This window comes from Prionailurus bengalensis, chromosome B3, assembly GCF_016509475.1.
Source record: "Prionailurus bengalensis isolate Pbe53 chromosome B3, Fcat_Pben_1.1_paternal_pri, whole genome shotgun sequence".
In the NCBI taxonomy this organism is placed as follows: Eukaryota; Metazoa; Chordata; class Mammalia; order Carnivora; family Felidae; genus Prionailurus; species Prionailurus bengalensis.
Genome location: NC_057355.1, coordinates 61,348,171 through 61,369,158, shown reverse-complemented (window position 1 = coordinate 61,369,158; position 20,988 = coordinate 61,348,171). Strand labels below are relative to the sequence as shown.

The 20,988-nt window shown below is 45.3% G+C and overlaps 1 protein-coding gene across 1 annotated transcript in view; it reads right to left on the bottom strand.

Moving 5' to 3' along the window:
• Positions 1–1,497: 1,497 nt before the first annotated feature.
• Positions 1,498–20,988, bottom strand: part of VPS39 (VPS39 subunit of HOPS complex) — a 46,587-nt gene continuing 27,096 nt past the window's right edge. Inside the window, exons 11-25 of the mRNA XM_043554163.1 lie at positions 20,467–20,596; positions 13,394–13,536; positions 10,314–10,457; positions 9,695–9,836; positions 9,468–9,554; positions 9,094–9,167; positions 8,653–8,751; positions 7,942–8,059; positions 7,332–7,460; positions 6,352–6,454; positions 6,076–6,121; positions 5,021–5,170; positions 4,721–4,855; positions 4,367–4,458; positions 1,498–3,580 (exon numbers count right to left, since the gene is read on the bottom strand). Coding sequence (XP_043410098.1) covers positions 3,505–3,580; positions 4,367–4,458; positions 4,721–4,855; positions 5,021–5,170; positions 6,076–6,121; positions 6,352–6,454; positions 7,332–7,460; positions 7,942–8,059; positions 8,653–8,751; positions 9,094–9,167; positions 9,468–9,554; positions 9,695–9,836; positions 10,314–10,457; positions 13,394–13,536; positions 20,467–20,596 — 1,668 coding nt within the window. The 3' untranslated portion in view covers positions 1,498–3,504. The remainder of the gene's footprint in view (positions 3,581–4,366; positions 4,459–4,720; positions 4,856–5,020; positions 5,171–6,075; positions 6,122–6,351; positions 6,455–7,331; positions 7,461–7,941; positions 8,060–8,652; positions 8,752–9,093; positions 9,168–9,467; positions 9,555–9,694; positions 9,837–10,313; positions 10,458–13,393; positions 13,537–20,466; positions 20,597–20,988) is intronic.

Genomic DNA, 20,988 nt, shown 5'->3' with positions numbered 1-20,988 from the left:
CTGCCTCGGGGCCTCCGCTCCTCCAGGTAGAAAGAAGTCCTAAAACCATCTGCCTTCCAAGTCCCACCTTCCCCATGTTTCTTAAGCAGGAACATGGAAATCTCCGGTTCAGTTTTATCTGGACTCAAAGGTGTTTCTAATCTCTTGTGGCCTCCCTCATTTATTCTCCAAACACAGACGTCTGCTGTGAACCAAACCTGCACTAGGCCCTGGAACCAAAGGTGAGGAGGACCCATCCATATCCTGAGGAAATTCACAGCAGCTTTTGGCCAGGGCCCTCTTCCTGAATGGGTAGATATACCTGGATGGTCCGGGTATACAGATGGGGATACAGTCAGGTGGTATCAATAGCGACAGCTAAAAAGCATGTCTGCCTATCCTTAAGCTACTAGAAGTAAGGCTTTAGTTTAGAGGGTCCTCTTTTGACCACCATAAGCCTTAGGCTACAGATGGTACGTGATGTCCCCTTTTCTGTGGACCACGACACTCTAGGTGGTGTTTGTCCATCCAGGCAGCTTCCAGAAGAAAAGATTTCTGGGGCAGTGAGCCAATGGGAGAGAATTTCTATTCTTCAACCAAGACTTAGTCATCTCCACTCTCCTCCCCAAGGCATGAGGTGGAGACTGAAAAAACAACATCCAAAAAAGAGGTGATTCAATTCCAAAACGAACACTGTAGGCAAGTTGAGACCAGAAACTCCCAGAAAAAAAGGGGATGACTACCACTGGCCAGGCTCCAACAGGAGGGCCTATTTCTGCTTCATTTGAGCCATGAAGCCAAGACCTGTGCTGAGGTCTCAGAAATGCCTTAGTGCCACCCCGTTGGTGGTATCCATGCACAGCATGCAGGGGACCTGTGGATCCACACCAGAGGGGCATGAGGAAAGGCGCGGAGCTGGCTGGGGCGGACACAGCAGTCTGGCGTCCCATCTCCTGACTGATGTATTTTCTGGGCTGTACAACACTCTCTCTTGGGAGTCACAGGTCCTGTGCCTCAATAAAGCCATGCTTCTTAGTTCCAGATGCTTTTCATTCTCAACACTCAGGATGACCAGAGATGGCTAAATAGGGGGACAGAGAAAGACCAAACTGCCTTTTTGGAGCTGGCCAAAATGGACCAACCCTTCTCCACTTCTCAAATATCCTTGGGTGTATGTTTCGTGATTCTTCCGGTCAGCAGGAGCTGCAGGAAGAGGCCATGAGGCCCTAATATGTGAAGCGCCCGGGGAGACAACTGGGATTAGCTAGAGTTCCTGTGTGTCCAACACAACTTGGTGATGTCAGAAATGTTCTATACCTGTGCTGTCACACCATCAGCCACCACAGCCACACTAGCTGTGCTGGATGGCACAGATCGAGACACACAGGTGCCACAGGTGTTCTACTGTCTTTTCTCTCTTTGTCACGAATTGGCTTATTCTTCTCAATTCTTACCTAAATCAGTATCTTCTCATTGTTATCTCCATCACAGGACGCGTGGAAAAGAGACCCAAACAGGTTGGTTTCTTACTTTATGATGTTTATTATGAGATCCTCAAGAGTCATTACAGAGTTTCATGTCTAGCCTTCTCCACATCTCCACAGAGGGCAAAGAGGTCCAGGGAAGGAAAAATGGAGTTTGGGAAAGCTGGATCGTTTATATATTCCAAAGGAAGAAAACACGCATTCTTTATTCTATTGCTTCAAACACATGTGCCACACAGGTGGTGGGAATGGAAGATACAAACAGAGCAAGCCAGGAAGACTGGGTCTGCATGGTGGGGCGAGCTTCTGCTGCACAGAGGAGGGCCGGCCTCATGACTTCACTGCTGCTTCCAGAGGAAGCGCCTCCGAACTGGTGCAAACAGGTCCAAGGGCAGCATTGCTTCTCATGTGCTGGCACGGCCAGCTGGGCCTGGCTCTCCTGAAGCGCTGCTCTGTCTCCCAAACCTGAGCAGTCCCCATCTGCGTGCACGATGCCGAGGGCATGCACTCTGTCCCCGCGGACCCTCCATGGACAGCGTGCCCAGGAGGAGCCTAGTCTACTACACCACTACGTCAGCCTACAACAAAGGCCCAAAATGGCACAGTGCTGCGGGTTAAAAAGAACCGTGGCACGTCAAGGACAGGCTACTAAAACACTGTCGGGGCTGGGCACCATCACCCACCCTCATCACCATTAAAAACACAGCAGCAACAAGACTGTGCGTTGTAAACCCCACGGAGGACAGGACACAGGGCTGCTCTCCCCGTGTGTCTGCCTGCAATGCTAGACACTCCTCCCGTCTGTCTCGGATACCCGCGGGGGTGGGGAGTCTCCCTGCCCCCTCCATGGATGTGGTAGGGAGTGACTTCACAAACCCATGTGCTGCTGCCACCTCCTGCAGCGCTCTTGGCTGTCCCCAGGCACCTCGCAAGCATGCCTGACATCACATCCCTGTCAGTTCCCGATGTGAGCAGTCCTGTGTGTAGCAGAGACCCACCCACCCGCAACAAGCCAGCTGGAGAGAACAACTGCCAGGCCAAGCTGTGAGAGGTAAGCGGGCCGCACTAGCTGCAAAGGGAAAGGTGTCCAAGGCACAAAGCTCTCAGCCCACAGACTAAACCAACCTGCCCTGGGTGGCTGGTGGGTGAACCAGGAGCAGGAGGCCCCTCAGATGTCTAAGAGATATGACAGGCCATCCTTAGGGCCACCGTCACACCTGGCCCTGATGGACGGAGGATGACCCTCTCCTAAGCCTCTAAGCATAGAGCTCTCAGTCCAAGGAGGATCTATTTACAATATACCTGACAATCAATTATCGGTGTATCCTGGAAACTGAGACCTCCTCTTGCTTCTCATTTTACCTTGTTTAAAATATTAGTTATTCCTGGTGTCGGGAAAATGGGAGACAAAGCTGGGGTAGAGCAGTGAAGGGAGACAAAGGAAGAAAATAAATAGCGAGAAAGAAACGGAGACTAACAACATAAAGGGATGAGTGGGGAGCCTCCCAGGGAGACAGAGGGAGTGGTGACTATGGAGAAATGACTGTCATCACCTAGACAGCCAGTGTCCGGCCTGCGCAGTGAGAAGAAACCTAGGACTGCTCTCCTTCCAGACCTCAGGCCAACTGCGCAGGGGGCTCCATGCAAAGTCCTGCATGTGCCTTCACAGAAAACTCTGAATAAACAATCTCAGGGTTACGGACTCTTGAGACACTTTCCTTGATCAGGTGATTGGTGTACAAAGGCAGGACACTGCCCTTCGTCACCTCCTCCCATCCAAGCAGGTAGTAAATTCTCTGCAACTGCCTGCGACATAATGGTATATAAGGTATAGCTAATCTCTTTTTTCTATCAAAAAGCTGGTAACACCAGACCACAAGTCTGATAAATTCAGAGATGTGCCAGGGCTCAAGGTAGCCAGTAGTGTCCAAATGGGGAGACACCTGGTGGTGGAAGCAGCCCCTCATTTCTAAGGCCAGTGCTCCTTCCCCTCTCTGGGATAGCTGAACTGTCCATCTGAAGAAATCCTGGCATGCTGGGCTCAGGTGTCAGCTGGGTTTACCTCTTTGGAACAGAAGTAGTGCACGACCACGCCATTGGGGTATCTCGCAAATGCACTGTAGGGAGGGAAAGCCACTCAGGAGTGAGGACCACCTCTAAGAGAAGGCGCCTTACCCATATGCGACCCCAGAAGCGGCCCGCCCTAACCACGAGGAATGGCCCACCCTGAGGGTCTTCTGGATTTACATAGCCACCATCTCTGTCACATAACCAAACAGAGGATGAGCTCCATGCAGTTTGAAGGCATGGGAATATTTCTTATTAAGTAATCAATGTGCAAAATGGGGCAGATGGAGCAGGACACCGGCCTGAGTCAGCACCAGCTCATGCAGATGTGACAATGCTCATTAGAACAAGTTTCAGGCCAATTCTAACAAAAGACAGAAGTAAGGTCTTTTTGGATTCTTCCACCCACATAAGAAAAAGGACAAAACACCATGCTTTGCAGGAAAGGGGATGGATTAGAATATATGCTTTGAAACACAACGTTGCTGGCTCAGGATTTTACTCAAGTCTTTTTCTTCCTGCAGAGACACATCCTTAAAAGATAAGAACTTTCTGCCCACATACAACTCACACACACCCACTGGCTACATCACAACACATAGTTGCCAGAAGGGAAGGGCTTTATAGGCAGAAAATCAAGAGCCCCATGCCATTTCAAGTCTTTAAATCCTCAAGCCCACCCGCAAAACACAACATGGACTGCTCTCTGGAGCCTCAAGAACTAACCATGGCCAAGAGTCAACAGCCATGCTTTCCCCCTCAGTTAAAGGGCAGAAATCCGTCCCAAGCCTGACCACTATCAAGACTGAAACTGCATAGCTGTGAAGAAGGCTCACCTGTTCCCGATCTTCTTCTTACACACCATGCACACCTTCTCCTCGGTGATGATGCACTTCACCTGCTGGTGTAAAATCCTCTCTTCCTGGACCTGGGAGAGCAGAGCGACTGGGAGAGAAGCCCCACCTTCCAGCACACAGAACACCAAGCAGAGGCTGGCTGGGTCTCACCTCCCAGCTCCCACAGAGGCCTCTAACTACAACACTTGCAACTAAATGTCAAGTCAGTTTTGTATCGGTTTGAGCTACAGTGTTAAAGCAACACAAAGCTCTGCTTTTGTCTACAGGGCTATGTGGTAACTATCTCTCGTACTAAAAAGTATAACTGCACCTTGGAGTTGGGAAAATTCATACCCTCAGAAATTCCGCATGGAGAAGGTTCTTGAGCACTTGATTGAACCGTTTCTTTTGTGCATTTTCTTCCAAGACCTTTTCCAGAAAGATGCGTATATCATTAATCTGAGTGTTTGCTGGGAGAAGGTTGATGGCCTAGGGACAGGAACAGAGATGGGAACATGGTGAAACAGAACAGGAGTAAGCCTGAGGAAATGTCTGAAGCCACAGAGCTCTCGAATCCCAGTCCATTTCTCTGTCCTCTCCTTTCATTCAATGCTCCCCCAAGTGCCCTCCATCTTCCCGAGAAGAAGTCCTGACCTTAGTGGTGTCCAGCTTGCTGTGGTGCAGCTCGAGGACCTGCAGGGCAGCTTGGAGGTTGGCTTGTGGCTCCAGCAGTTCCAGCTTGATTGGTCCCAGGCAGTGAACACTGGGGGGTGACAGGTACATCCGGAGCAGGGACAGATACACCTGTGTCTCATACAAGTACAAACCACATACGTCAGGCTGGCAGAAAGCCTCCCAGAAACCCCCCAGCATGACCACATGTAAAAGTACGAGGGGTTAGTCTGTGGTAATAGCTGACAGGGGACACTTAAAACTCATCATTTTTCACATTTTAAAAAGATTTTGGTAAAGTCAGTCAATTGCAGATGTTAAAAATTAAGGGATGTTTTTCCTGAGAGACAAAACTCAAATGCCTTATATTTGTTAAGCATTATACTACTGACAAAATGCCAACACTGCAAAATGACTCAAAAAAGATCCCTCCAAGGAATCTGGCTTTGAGGCTGAGGCCCTATCACATTTTGGCAGAGAAGATGAACCCGAGATGAGATGTCGTAATTTCCTACTGGTACCAGTTAATGCAGGATTTCTCAACCTTAGCACTCAAGATTTGCAGCCGCATAATTCTTTGTTGAATTTTAGCACCCTGTTTAGCAGCAACTCTGGCCTCTACCGCCTAGATTCCAGTTACCCCCATATCCCTAGGTAGGACGATCAAAAGTGTTTCCAGACACTGACAGATCCAAGTGCATTCTAGATGGCGCACGTAAGTGCCCCTTATCACAACCATTAGATGTTCCTTCTCAACAGGCTGATGACATAATTTACCATACAAGCTAGGACTCTTTTGAAAGTAAAGGGGCAGGGACGCTACTTATAATCACGTGGATGACCATAAGCCAGAAAATATCCCAAGCAAACCAGGATGTACGGTCACCCTGCCTCTTCCTCAATAAACACATGCAAAACCAATCAGTGATCTTAGCAATTCACACCAGTGTCACCTATGGCCAAACGAGAGAGGGTGAGGTGTACTCTGAGGGACAGTGAAAAGCGCACATGCTCCCGGGGCCAGGGTCACTACTTACATCTTTGTTGCCATCTTTATTTTGGTCATAATGCTTGTGGCAGTACCTGCAAGGGAGAAAGTGGTGAGACAAGGCCAGAGCAGCCATGTCTAGACAGAGGTCATCAATGCTGCCTCCTGAGCAGCCTCCTGATGGCGCCACAATCGGGGGCCAGTACAGGAGGCGGGGGGCGGGGGGGGGGGGGGGGAGGTGGCCTTCTTAACTTCTCCCGCCTCTCCTCTCTCTGTGGGGCCAGCTGTTAGACTCCTTGGGTGGTACGTGGCAAGGTCAACGTACTCCTCAGCCATCTTTGTGTCCTTCAGGATGTGGACGTAGATGAAGAGGGCTTGCTCATGCTTCCCCATGCGCCCCAGCAGCAGTGCGCGCTCTTCTAAGAGGCCTGGGAGGAAGAAGCAGCGTTAAGTGGCCATCGCCACACCGTGTAAGCACAGGCCAGGGGTTAAGCTGTTAGACAAATGGGTGACAACATTTTTATTACTTGGGATTTTGTCAAGGAGAACTGCTAAAATTTAAAAAAGGGTGGAGGGAGATATTTTAAGAGGTACTTTATCCCATCTGTTTTGTGATCACTTTAAAAAAAATTTTTTTTTTCAACGTTTATTTATTTTTGGGACAGAGAGAGACAGAGCTTGAACAGGGGAGGGGCAGAGAGAGAAGGAGACACAGAATCGGAAACAGGCTCCAGGCTCTGAGCCATCAGCCCAGAGCCTGATGCGGGGCTCGAACTCCCGGACCGCGAGATCGTGACCTGGCTGAAGTCGGACGCTCAACCGACTGCGCCACCCAGGCGCCCCTGTGATCACTTTTAAAATGGGTTAAGAACCCTCACCGGAAGAGACCAAGTGCATGATAAGTAAGCACCGACAATGTGCCAAGCACTCCAGCTAAAGAAAGTTAACACTTGGTCTCTGCTCTTCCGGAGCTTATACATCAGACAAACATGTCTTTTTCAGACAAATTATGCCAGATCACAAATATTGCTAAATAATGATCTTGACCAAGAACATGTACTGATGCAATAAAACAGGTTTCAACCTGGCCATCAATTACCAAGTGGTTCACACCCAGAAGAGACTCCTCTCAGTCATGGTACAAAAGTGAGTCTTCAGATGGGACAGAACAGCAGCACTGGCCTGAAACACGTGGTTTTTTCCAGGCCCAAATTTTGGGAAGACTAGGGCACTGGGGAAAAAGGGAAGAGGAGTTTTTGCATTGCCTTCTGCTGAATGGCTTCTGGCCATAAGGCAGACACTCACCATCAAAAGGGAAGTCACAGATGAGCCGGCCTGGATCATAGTAGCCAGAAATTTCCAAGAATATAAGGAGCTTCCGTCGGTATTCTCCCAGCTCACCTTCTTCCTCTCCAGCAGGAACTGGAGTTTTGCCTTTAAAGAAAACCAAACTCAATATGAAAGGATGCTATGGGGCAGCAATGTAGGGTCATCAAGAAAAACGAATGATATCACCACAATAATCAGAAAGGGCCTCCGCAGTGGGTTCCAGTTGGACTTTTCTCAGTTTATGGTCTCTACGTGACCCCAAAACATCAGCTTGAGGTAAAAAGAAAAACAAGCTGCACAAACACCCTTGTAGGCAAACCTGTTTCTTATCGGCACAGCTGTCATCTTGCAGACAAACCTGTTCCTTCCCCCACCCACAAGGGTGATGCTCAGAGATGCCCAGATCCAGACAAGGGCCTGAGTCTCCCCTGCTAGATCACTTAGCTTCCCTGGATCCTGAGGAACTTCCCACCATCTGGGCCTGCAGGGAAGAGTGGGGTCTGCTTCCCTATGCCACATGTCACCCTCAGGTCCCCAGGTCACTTCTAAAGCACAGGACCAACTGGCTGCCTATGAGAACTGGTACCTGCAGGGAAGGACAGGAGATATTCCTTCATCAGACCTTGCACCTTCTCACAGTACAGCTGGATTAGGCAGTTGTGGAACTGAGAGCCTGTCTCCTCCCAAACGTGGATGACATGTTCCTGAGGCAAAACACAGGTCAATCTGGTACCCTCTGCACTGTGACCCAGTTCCGTCACCCAGTCTCCCTCACATTTGTAAGGCCCAACAGGTCCCATCCAGATTGTTCCCTAATTAAGCGATAGCTCTTTTAAAACCACCACGAAGTCTTAGAATACAACCTACAAATATCAGAGATTATTTTCTTGATTTGCAATCTAAGCTCCTTTATTAATTTTGTTCCATGATCCTCTAAACTCTCACATCAGCCCACGGAGTTAAGGTTAAACAGCTGCATTCTAGTACTTAAAACCAATGTGGTTGTCCTGTGGTCACTGCTGAGTGACTGTAAAACGTGGCCTAGAGAAGTTTTTCTCGAGCGTCATTCTTTTATTCCTCTGTACTTTACCTAGATTTAGAAGGCACTCATCAAAAAATTACATTTCCAGCTTCATCTACCAAGATCTCTTTCTTCAGAGGATGCTGAAATCATCTTCCTTACATTCTTACCAATCCCAAGTGACACAAGCCCTAATCCAAATTGCCCAAGAACTAACCCATGTGGTCCTGGATCCCATGTTTAAAGGTTTTTAGTTCATCCCAAAAAAGATCTTACCAGATAAGGAATAGCCAGACTCTTAAAATTCTCCACCAAGAAGCCAAGCACTCGGTCTCGCGGCAGGGACTCTACCTCTGGGAGATCTTCGGTAAATATCTGTGGGAACAAACCTGAGTTCCAGTGGTGGAACAATCTGTCTGCATTGCCACCAAACACACACACACACACCCAGGTGGAGGGGTCAAGTGGACTTCTGAAGGCGGAAGGGTGTGCAAGATGGCACCTGTAGCTAGTGCAACAGCCTAGATCGCAGATCCCCCAGTGTCTGCGCAAGGCTCTCTGTGCTACATTACACTGCTGTCTCGTATTTCCCAGTCTACTCCTCTGAACACCAGAGAAATTGCATGAATCCTCCCTCCCCCTTCATCTGCCACTGCCCTAACTAGAATCAGGACCAAGCATGGTACTAGATAAACCCAAGACACCCCCGTGACCTACCTTCAGGCCATCCTCTGGGAAGTCTCGCAGCACCCACACTGAGTAGGAAAAAATCAAATGCAAGTTTTCTGTGCCTGGAGGGGAAAGTTAACAGGTGAAGCCCACCTGCCCATAGGACCGGGAAGGCAGGTGCACAGGTTGCCCCAGAATTTACTTTCCAGGGATAGTTCTGTCCAAGCACCAGTCACCTAGGGCTGCTTGGCTCTACTGGGCTGTCACAGTTCCACCACAGGAGGGCTTTTACCCCAAAGTAAAAACAAAGCTGGGCGAACACAAGAGAGAGAGGGCACTGACCAGCCAGAATCAGAAATGGAGGGAGACTGGGTCCATTGGAACACAATCCTTTCCCACTTCCCTTTCAAAGCTGGACTTACCCAAATGTTGCAGATACTGCACGGTCCTCTCATGGCCTTTCAGAGGGGAGTTTGCTTTCTTGGACTGGTCCACCAGCACCTGCAGAGCTGGCCATGAAGCCCAAAAACAAGGTCATAAGCCTCTTCCAGAAGGTGCGTCCCCATGGGAGAGTTATCACACATCAGTAGGCTTCCCCGATCTACATGTAAGAGACCCTCCCAGATGAGAGGAACCCTCATCCAGCCACCTTTCTCATGGAGCCCCTTCTTCTCATACAGGATTATCAGTTCGCTGTACTTGTGCGCCTTCTTCAGCACATGCTCGCTCTCTTCGATGTGGCAGTGATTGTTCTCCAGGCGCAGCAGAGGGGCCACCAGGGCCACGTTCGTCTGCATATGAAGCAGGACTTCAGCAGAAAGTCCTGCTTCATGGAGGAGCCCCCACCCCACCTAGTCCAGGCCTGCCTCAGGCTGAAAGGCCAGGGTGTCAACACAAGCAAGAGAAGGCAAACCACCCTTTTTCAGGACTACAGGTAGTGGCTTTTACGGCATCATGCTCGTTCACACAACAGATGTTAATGTTCTGGAGGGGAGTGGGGGAAAGAAGGTGATGCATTCAGGAAACACTGCCCCCATCCACCCTGTAGCACTAACCCCAATCTTACCAGAGACCAGCCCACTGCAAATTCTGGGGCAATATCTTGCCTTATCCTCTTAATTCCAAGAAGCTCACAGGTGTCATGAAAAGACCAGGTGGTTCCCATCATCAAACATTTCACTTTTACTAGTGGCAAGTACCCCAAAGTAGCATTTTCCCAGTTTCAGCAGACTGGGAATTGTTGGTACCCGAATGCCTGGAGGACTCACATGCAGGTAGCACTTGAGCAAGGTGGTGTCGATGATTTGCAACAGTTTCTTCTTGGATTTAATGGTGGGAGTGCCTTCCATAAGCGGGGAGGTGCTAGACTGGTGATCAGAGTCATTCAGCTTCTTTACCAGTTGGCTTCGTTTCTGCGAAGGCCCAAAACTGTAGGGTCAAGGCCAGGACTAAATCGTCCTTATCACCTGAGCTACCAGGTAATGCCAAAGACCTCCAAAACAGTTCACATACCCACCTTGATCTCACATTAGGACATAATTTTTATTAGGGATCAAAACAGATGAATGCCAAGTTGCCACAGATACAGTAACAATTATTGATTGGGTAGTTACTGCACACCAGGCACTACGCCAAGAACTTTATGTTATCCTATTTTAAATCTAAAACAAATGCAAGTATTATTCTCTCCACTTACAAGTGAAGAACCCAAGGCATGGATGTTACATCTCTCACAAGCAGCAGAGGCGAGTTTCAAATTAGGGTCTAATCCCAAAGCCCATGTTCTTCTTCTTCTTCTTGTTTCAATCAACTTTATTGAGGTAGAAGTAACATACAATAAAATGTGTCCTTTAAAAGTATGAGATCCATTCTGACGGACACACACGTGCATGTAACCACGACTCCAATCAAGGAACAGAACATTTCTATCAACCCGGAAGGTTCCCTTGCGTTCTTCTGAAAGGATCCCACCCCTTACACCACTGATCTGATTTCTATCATGAGATTAGTTTTTCCTATTCTAGAACTTCATATAAACAGAATCATCTGGTTTGTATTATCTTGTGTCTGGCAGTGCCCACAGTCTTATCCGCTCCATTGTCTCTCTGGCATAGTAACAGTGTCAGTTAACTTCACACATTCCAAATCTCAGTACAGAAGTCCAGGGAAAAGTGTGTGCTTGGAGTCTTAATGCAACACAGTGGCAATAGAGAGCCTTCTTTATCACCACGGGCTTAGGAGATGGTCTGCCCTAGGAACACTTCTCACTTGGCACAGCTGCATGAGCTCTGCAGGGTGCAGACAGAGGCATGTCTGTATGTTCTTTGCAGGCCACCAGCCACAGCTGGATAGCCCTGGAGCCCAAGGTCAAGGAAATGCCAAGGCCATGCATGCCTGATCAGACCCAAAGGACATTTACTAACCCAGAAGCAGGTGGCTTACAATTGCCTAGCAGTAATTCTCAGGGCCTGGCCAGGGGATGCCTTACAGAGGTCTTCAGAATATATAAGGGGAAAACATTTGCTAAGTTCTCTGACTCTGGGTGAGTGCCCAGGAAATTAATAGTAACCCTTTGTGAGAGAAGTTCAGGGTGAAAAGTCTTTAATGGAAACATTAGTTTCAGTGTTTACCTGAAAATTTCACTTACCAATCCATAACAGTAAACTGAAAAATAAACTTAAATCTAAATACTCCCTCTAAAAAAAACCATGTTATAGAAGAATACTTATTGATAGGAAAGAACTTGCTCAGTATACAGCCAGATTTTTTAAAAGTAAGCTAAATTTTAAAAAGTAAGCTATAAAACAACTTTAGTTTGATATCCACTGGCAATGATAATCCAATAAGTAAATTTTTTAAAAACTGAATTCACAAACACATATAGGAACATACCTCAGAGACACTGTGGATTTGGTTCCAGACAGACCACTTCAATAAAGTGAACATCTCAATAAAGCAAGTCGAATGAATTTATTTCACACTGCATACAACGGTATGGTAGTATTATGTCTAACAAAATAATGTACATATCTTAATTTAAACATACTTTATTGCTAAAAAATGCCAACTATCATCTGAGCTTTCAGAGAGTTGTAATCTTTTTGCTGGTGGAGGGTCCTGCCTCGACGTTGATGACTCAGGGTGGGGGTGGCTGTGGCAATTTCTTAAAATAAGACAGTAATGAAATCTGCCACATCAACTGACTCTTCCTTTCAAGAATGATTTCTTGGGGGGCACCTGGGTAGCTCAGTAGGTTAAGCAACCGACTTCGGCTCAGGTCATGATCTCATGATTTGTGAGTTCAAGCCCCACGTTGGGCTCTGTGCTGAGAGCTTAGAGCCTGGAGCCTGCTTTGGATTCTGTGTCTCCTTCTCTCTCTACCCCTCCCCTGCTCACACTCCGTCTCTCTCTTTCTCTCTCTCAAAAATAAATAAAGACTTTAAAAGAAAAAAGGGAATGGTTCCTTGGGGTGCCTGGGTTGCTTAGTCGGTTAAGCATCTGACTTTGACTCAGGTCTTGATCTCGCAGTTCATGAGTTCAAGCCCTGCATCGGGCTCTGTGCTGACAGCCTAGAACCTGGAGCCTGCTTCGGATTCTGTGTCTCCCTCTCTCTCTGCTCCCCTCCCGCTCATGCTCTGTCTCTGTCTCTCAAAAATAAACATTAAAAAAAAAAAATTAAAAAGACCAATGATCACAGATAATAATTATAAATAATAATGAAAAAGTTTGAAATATTGTGAGAATTACCAAAATGTGACACAGAGACACGAAGTGAGTAAATGCTTTTGGGAAAATGGTGCCGACAGACTTGCTCAATGCTGGGTTGGCACAAAACTTTAATTTGTTTAAAAAAAAAAAAAAAAAAAAAGCATCCGTGAAGCACAATAAAGAAGGTTAGTGTGGCTCTAAAGATCTAGAAGGACAACAATATAATGATTACTTTTCTCTGGGTGGGAGAGTTATCAGTGATTTGCACTTTTGGTTTATATTTTCCTGGGGAAAGCACACATTTTTCCACAAGTATGTATGCTCCAAAAAAGTGTTTCAAAAAAATTATTATTTTCTATCAACTAAAATTTATTCTTTTTAGTTCCTTTAACACCTTAGTGTAAATTTACCAGAAATCAAGTAAATTTCCTGGTATTAAGATTTGGCAACAAATAGCTCAATGGTATTAATGAACAGGGAGATGAAGGAGAATGAAATGTGTGAGCCCACCGTGATTGCTACAGGATTCATTTACAGAATATGCCTGTGGTTTAGAGAAGGCCCTCACTTCCATGTCATAGAAAAGCAGGTTCTAGAAGTCCCAGGCAAACTCTTCCACACACCTCTGTACTATACCTACCTGTGTCAGGTAGTCAATCAGAGCTAAGTGTGCCTTCTCCAATTCAGCCCCCGAGAGCACAGGCAGTGGGTTAGGGTACTGTAGCTGTTTCCTGTAGTCTGTGGGCAGCAGGTCCGGGTACAGGCCCATCACATGGGTAGGATCTAAACGGAAGGTAAACGTGATTGCCCAGGAAGAATCATGTAGCAATTTAAGGAGCCAATAAAATGAGACTATTATTATGGCAAAATAAGTTCCAGACTGATTTTTTTTGAGAATTTTTTTTTTAATCTTTTAAGTAATCTCTACACCCAACATGGAGCTTGAACTCACAACTCTGAGATCAAGAGTCACATGCTCCACCAACTGGAGCCACCCAGGCTCCCCCAAGATAGCCTTTTTTAAAAAAGGAATGACTCCAAGTTCATAACGACTCAATGAGCTATATACACTTACATAATTTGAGCACTATTTATATTTCACCAAACCATCACAAAAATGGCTTGACTCTACATTCCATTCATGGACACATACACATATGCAGAATTCGAACTGAAAATTTATGAGCTCTCTGAAAATGGAGAAAAACTTTTCCAGGAAAAACTGATAAGGCAATTAAAGTTGAAAAGATCAATGACCTTATCTGTCAAAAAAGGAATATTACTAAAACAAATGGCCAAACGACAGGCTAGGGCATATATTTGCAGCATATATGGCAAGAGATTAAGTTGATTATATAAAACAAATCCACACAAATTGGTAAAAAAAAAAAAATTCATTTAATGAACAGGCAAAAGACAGGAATATCTGACAAGAAAATAATATAAGTAAGTGGGGAAAGCATTTTGTTACGTTAAGAATCAAAACAGTACAGGGAGTCTTGGGGGGTTCAGCTGGTTAAGTTTCTGACTTCGGCTCAGGTCATGATCTCATGGCTCGTAGGTTCAAGGCCCACTGAGCTGTCAGCACAGAGCCTGGAGCCTGCTTCGGATTCTGTGTCTCCCTCTCTCTCTGCCCCTCCCTGCTCGTGTTCTGTCTCTCTCTCTCAAAAATAAAAAAAACAGCAAAAAAATTTAATAAAAGAAAACAGTACACACTAAAAACATGTACACATTTTTATATCCATTTAATTAGTAGAAAAAAATTTATATGATACTACCCAGTGCTTGAAATATTATGAAACTGAATCCTTTTTACACTGTCAAGGCAAAAAATACTGCTACCTCAATAAGGAAAAAAGCACCTGGACCCACTAATCCCACTCCTAGGAGTTCACTCTAACAAAATAGTCTACAAATGGGAGGGGGAAAACACATCTGAATGAACAGGTAATGTTACCATCATTATTTGCAACGATGCAATTCTGGAAACAATGTGGAATTTCTTCAGCAGCAGAAATAAGAACGTATTTTTCATTCGACTAAGAGATTATAATGCAATCATCACAAATTATAATTATGAAGGGCACACAGCAACATGAAAAAACGCTCTAACAATTTTACGTGACAAAAGCTATAAAAGCGTACACCTTTATGATTATAATTACATTAAGACGTGGACATGTGGAAAAAGTTTGGATGAGAAGGAGACAAAATGAGAGTCAAGGCTAGATCTGGAGTAAGCTTTGTTTCCTTTAACACCTTAATAATGTTTTGTACTAGCATTACTTTATTTTCATTAAAAAAATTTTTTTAAAGTTGGAGGAACATGAGAAGGCCAGGTCCCTTCTGTAAGGAGGCGAGCACCACGCAAACAGACCAGAAGAGAAATGCTACACAGCCCTGAACCCTCCAGGACCCATATCATCCCCAAGGAACCTGTGTCTGGCCACAAAATTTCTGCCCAGCCAGGAAGACCGTGTTCCTCAAAATCAGAGAATCATGATAATGTGAGGAAGACACTCGTGAGAAGCAGCACCTGAATGGCCAAATGGGACAGTTGACAGTTGTACGTGGTGGCCACACAGAAACACAGTCTGAGGAAAGAAGATGACTGTTGGGGAGCTGGAAGGAAGGGTGGCCCACAATGTGAGCCTCCATCAGCCTCCTGCACCACAGTGTGTGTCTACAAACAGGGCTCTGAGGGTGTCATTGTACTTAAAACCGTGTGCCCAAAGCCAATCACCCAAAGCCTCTAATATGATGTCTGAACTCCCTTGCAGCATTTAAGGTCCTCTGAAATTTGGCCCCAGCTTCTCCTTCTAGTGTGATCTATCCAGCGCCACAAACATCCCACTGAGCTGTGGTTCACAGATCCTCAGACACAACTGTGTCTTCCTGCCACCTGCCTTCCTTTACACTCTCCTTTCCCCTGTATCTTCCAGGGCCCAGGTTACCTCCTCTCTCCCCTCCTCTTGAGACCTCCTGACTCAGTTCTCCACGAGCCTGAAGACCTATTTCATGCTTATTCCAATGTTTTACTGAGCAGTTTTACATGCAACGTCTTTATGGACACACAACATGTCTTATTTATCCGAGAAGCCCAGGACTGAAGGCAGAGCTGGTGCTGACCAGGCTTATCTGATCTGCCTTTGGGCTGAGTCCAGGATTATGCCACACATCAAATCCCCAGTAATACAGACAAATAATTAACAATGGGATTATATTTCTTATACAGAACAAATGATACAGATCAACTCTGCTCTGGCCACATGGATCTGGCTGCTCCCTGAACATTTCAACCTCACTGCCTTTCCACTAGCCATTCCCTCTGCCTGCAGAGCACCTCCCCAGACGTGTGCCTGCTTCAATAGCTTCCTTCAGTCCCTAACTTCTCAGAGATGCCTTCCCTGATCATTTAATCTCAAATTTCAATGCTCATTCCTATCTTCAGTACTCCTTACCCCCCTTCTCCTGTTTTATTTTTCTTAGGACTTACCACTTCCCAACATATTATAATTTTGCTTGTTTATTTCGTTGTCTGCCCTGTCTCCATCAGAATATAAGCGCATGACATGGTATCCAGAATTGTCTTCAGTGCATGGTAGAAGCTTGATAAAATTTTTGTTGACTGAATAAGTAATGAATATACTATGTGAACCAATTCAACAGGCTCAATTTCAAGATCTAGATATGGGCTTCAAGAAATATAAAAATTATCTTATTCATATCATACTCAACCACTCAAGACGCCAAAACCCCAGGGCCTCAATGCAGTGTGTGTTCTTATCAAGCCATCATGCAAATACCGGTACCACTTACCTTTCTACTTTGCATTAGAGCTTTTTATGTACAAGTTGTGGATTACCACAAGGAAATACTGCTAAAATACTGGTTCTTAAACATCTTTAGGATCTAAAACATCTTAAAGAATTTGATAAAAGGTCCTGATCCTCTCTCTAGAAAAACCCACACATGCAAAAATTTTTGTATCAAGTCTAGGGTGGTTTATAGATTTGATAAAGACCACTCACAGGTCCCATGTCCCCAGTGGCAGGAGACACAGCTTCTTCCTGACTCATAAAAGCTAGAAATAGGACACCCTTGTAAGAAGCCTATCCGTGGAACACAGGAAAGGAAAGGGCAGGAAAGCAAACCTGGGCCCAGTCCATCCTATACTAGAGGGATGAAAGGACACTGGGCCCGGTAGTATTATATTCCAGCCATTTGAGACTTTTCTGCAGCCTGGCCTCGCTCTGGCTCAGAACATGCCTCCACAAAACTTCCTTTTGCTCCCATTCTGTGCTCTTGAAGCATTCTTCTGACTTAGCATCCCAGGTACACTCTTTTCTGCTACAACCTGAGTTTCTTTCATGTGAATTAGTTCATGCACAGTTGGTAAGTGGGAGAATGAGATCATTATGAGGCAAAAATTGTGTGTTTGTATGCAAATTTCCCCAACTTGTTAGTGTTTTCAAGTGACCAGGCAAGCTTCCTCATAATTAAAGAGAAAGCCTAATTATACTGGGAGACTTAAGAAAGTACTGAAAAGTGACCTTTTTTAGCCCAAGGAGTGGCTGGTTAGTAGCTTCGAAACCGCTACACTTTTTATTAAGTTAAACCACCTGCAAAAGCTGAGAGTCAAAATGAAGCAAAGATGTTCTCCCCATATTAATTATTTGAGGGCTTATAAAGAAGTCTATATCCAGGATGAGACGCTTTATTTTGATGAAACTAGTTTCTATTAGAAGCAAATATTCTCAAAGATTTGTATCTCAAAGGAGAAAGCACAGCCCCAGGATTCAAGATTGCCAAGCACTGTCATGCTGGGTACCAACACCAGTGGGAATTTAGTTTTAGTAGGACCGTTATTGTTTTAATTAGTGTTCCACTTACAAAGTTGCCTATGTCTTGAGTGGTCTGCCCCAATCCCATTTTTCCCACAAGCCTTGTTATGTCCCATTAAGGATTTATTTATTTTAAACTTTGAGAGAGAGAGAGAGAGAGAGAGAGAGAGAGAGAGAGAGACAGAAACAGAGACAGAGAACAAGCGAGCAGGAGAGGGGCAGAGAGAGAGAATCCTGTGCTGTCAGAGCACAGGCCAACACGGGGCTCAATCTCATGAACCGTAAGATCATGACTTGAGCCGAAAACAAGAGTCAGATGCTTAACCGACTGAGCCACCCGGGCGCCCCTACACGAGTTATTTATTATAGAATATAAGGTTTTGCAGAACCACATTCAAAGCATCATAACAAAATGCCTGTACCTCAATACACATAAAAAAGAGCGCCCTGGGTGCCCTGTATGAATATTCTAGCCACTGGAAAGAGATCTGGCTTCTCTACTGTAAATAAATAAAGGGATATTCTGTTAATATATTGGTCTCATGTGATTTTCGTCAGGGTCAGACTATACTGGTAGTCCGATGATCTCTGGATATACTAAGAACATCCACTTCTGGACCTGAGGACCAGACCTTAGTCTGAGGTCAGTGGAGATGCTGCCCACTAGACAACATCACCACCAGCACACATCTCCTCCTGCCACTGGTAAGGGTCCACTTGGGCCTTAGTTCCCTACGAGACTGTTCTTTGAAAGCAGAATTTGTCTGGTTATAGTTACTTGGAGCCCAGTGAAGTGCACTGCACTGTATGTATTTGTGGAATGAATAAATTAAAAGATATTAACTTCATTAAGACTGACTTTAAAGCTTTAGGATTGGGGTTCAATTATCATTGGCACATAGAAAAAGTACCAAGTTACTATGGCATTTATAGCTTATTATTCCAGTGTTTTCCCAAAGAGCTGGTAGAACACTGAAAATAAATGTCCCAAATGAGTTCATTCAGAGGAAGGATGGTACAAATTTATTGATTCAGGTTGCCCAGCTTTCACCCCTCTTTTTAAATAGGTGAGCTCCTTCTTCCATACCACATGTGGTCTTGGAGAATAGTTCTAGGCACCTACATTTGCCTTCAGAAGCAAAGGGTAGCCACAACCTCTTTCCCCACCCCTAGTAAAGTCAGAAGGTGTGAGACTATGACCCAATCCTGGTCAATTAGATACCCTTAATCTTGAGAAAGTGACTCAAGGATGACAAGCAGTTATGGTACACACCAACAAAGATCACAGCCTACATGGTTCTTTTATGTAATGTTGATACTCCTCCAGCAAGAGGTAGGGTCTGTGTTCCCCTGCCTTGAACACATAAGAATATGGCAGAAGTGACTATGATAAAAGGCACTGAGGCTTCCACTGAGGTCTCTTGGATTGCTCACACCAGGAAAAGCCAGTCACTAGGAATGAGGACACTCAGAGGGACCCACTTGGATAAGTACTGAGGCCTCCAGCTCACAACCAGCACCAACTTGTCAGCTATGAGAATGAGCCACTCTGGAAGTGGATCCTCTAGCCTAGTCAGGACTCCAGATGAAGATAGCCAAGCCAACATACAACTACAACCACACGAGAAATCCCAAGCAATAACTGCCTAGCTGATTCCTTCCCAAATTCCTAACCATAACACATACCGGGAGAGGTAACAGATGATTTGTTATTTTACGCCACTAAGCTTTGGGGTGATTTGTTACATGGCATTAGATAGCTAATACAAGCTGGTGGGGGGCACTTTTCATTGAGGATGTGGTAACAGGCGGTAGCAACAGCTCAGGAAGTAACAGTGCCAGTGGAGGACTGCTCAGCCTGTCCTGGTTCCAAAGGGATTGCTGTCCAGCTTCCTGCTTCTTGTTGGGAGGTCCTCCGGAGCTCCCTTGGTTCCTATCATTCCCAAGCCTGGTCTCCATTAATTTTGTGTCTACCTACCATTCTCCTAATATTCCAAGAAACCACGCTTCATTTATCCAGATACTGCTTTAATTAACCAGAACTGGTCTCCATTGCTCACAACCAAGAACCTTAACTGATACAGGGAGTTATCTTTAGCTCATTATTGGCCAATGATGAGGGAAGGAGAAAAAAAGGCAAAACAAAAGAAGGGATAAATATTATATAGAGTCAAACCAAGTATATATAAACGGACCTAAATTAAGCCAAAACAGAGTATACAGAAACAAAACAATTTAATACTAACAACAAGCTAACTTTATTTGGCATTTATCCTGTACCATGCACTGTTCTAAGCACTTTACATAATCTTCACAATGCTTTAAGTATTATTATTCACCTGCTTTGCAGAGGAGAAAACTGGAACACAGAGAGGTCCGCTAACTTTGCCTGAGGTCAACAGTCAGACTCCAGCGTACCTGCCCCTCACAACCATGTTCTAATGTCTAGAGAGCTTGTAGGTCTCTGAGAACAGGAAGGGCTTTGCAGCACTGCCTTGTGTGACTCTCAAAAGTAACCTACTGTTTAATCCTACTAAGCTCAGGTCAGGGACTTTTGCCTAGAACAGCATTCAATAAATACTAGATGACTGAATACACACTTGTTCACTTGAATTACTTTCTGTTTTCTTTCTCTAATGGCAAGGGTAAACCACTGTGGGCAACTGGAAGTCTGTGTTTATGGGTGAGACCAGATACACAAGATGAGGGCTGTAAATATATAACCTGTGGTCACCCACCAGATCCTGTGAGGCATGAGGATCAATTGACATGAGCACTGGTCTCAGATGTCTAGTATCACTTCTTCTGTGCTTTCCAGTTTCCCTTCCCTCCATGAAGTCCTTATCCCAGGGCCAGACCCGCTTGTTACCTGTGCCAAGCTTAGCAAAGACCTGCATGGACTCATCAAAACGCTTCTGGCAGAAGAGGTTGAAGGCATACAAGTTCTTAATGTGATGGATCTGTTGCTGCTTTTCACTGTCAGAATCATCTTTCATTTCCTAGTAAGACAGCAGAATAGGTAAGAGTTCACTCACTCACCAAATATTTATTCAGTATATACTAGGTATTAGACACACCCTGTGAGGTCCACATACCAAAGTGTATAAGACAGCCACATGGCATCTGCCCTCACAGACTGCCCTGATATTCTAACCAAAAGACTGAGAAGAAATTATGTAATTAAAATATAACTGGGTTTCCACAAAATATGTGTGACCCGTATTCCTGAAAATTGTCAAGGTCATGAAAAATAAGGAAAGATTAAGAAATTGTCACATATCAGAGGTCACTGAAGACATACAACAGCTAAATACAACGTGATTTCTGGACTTGAAACTGGAACAGAAAAAGGGCGTTACGTTAATGGAAAAACTGGTGAAATCTGAGTCAA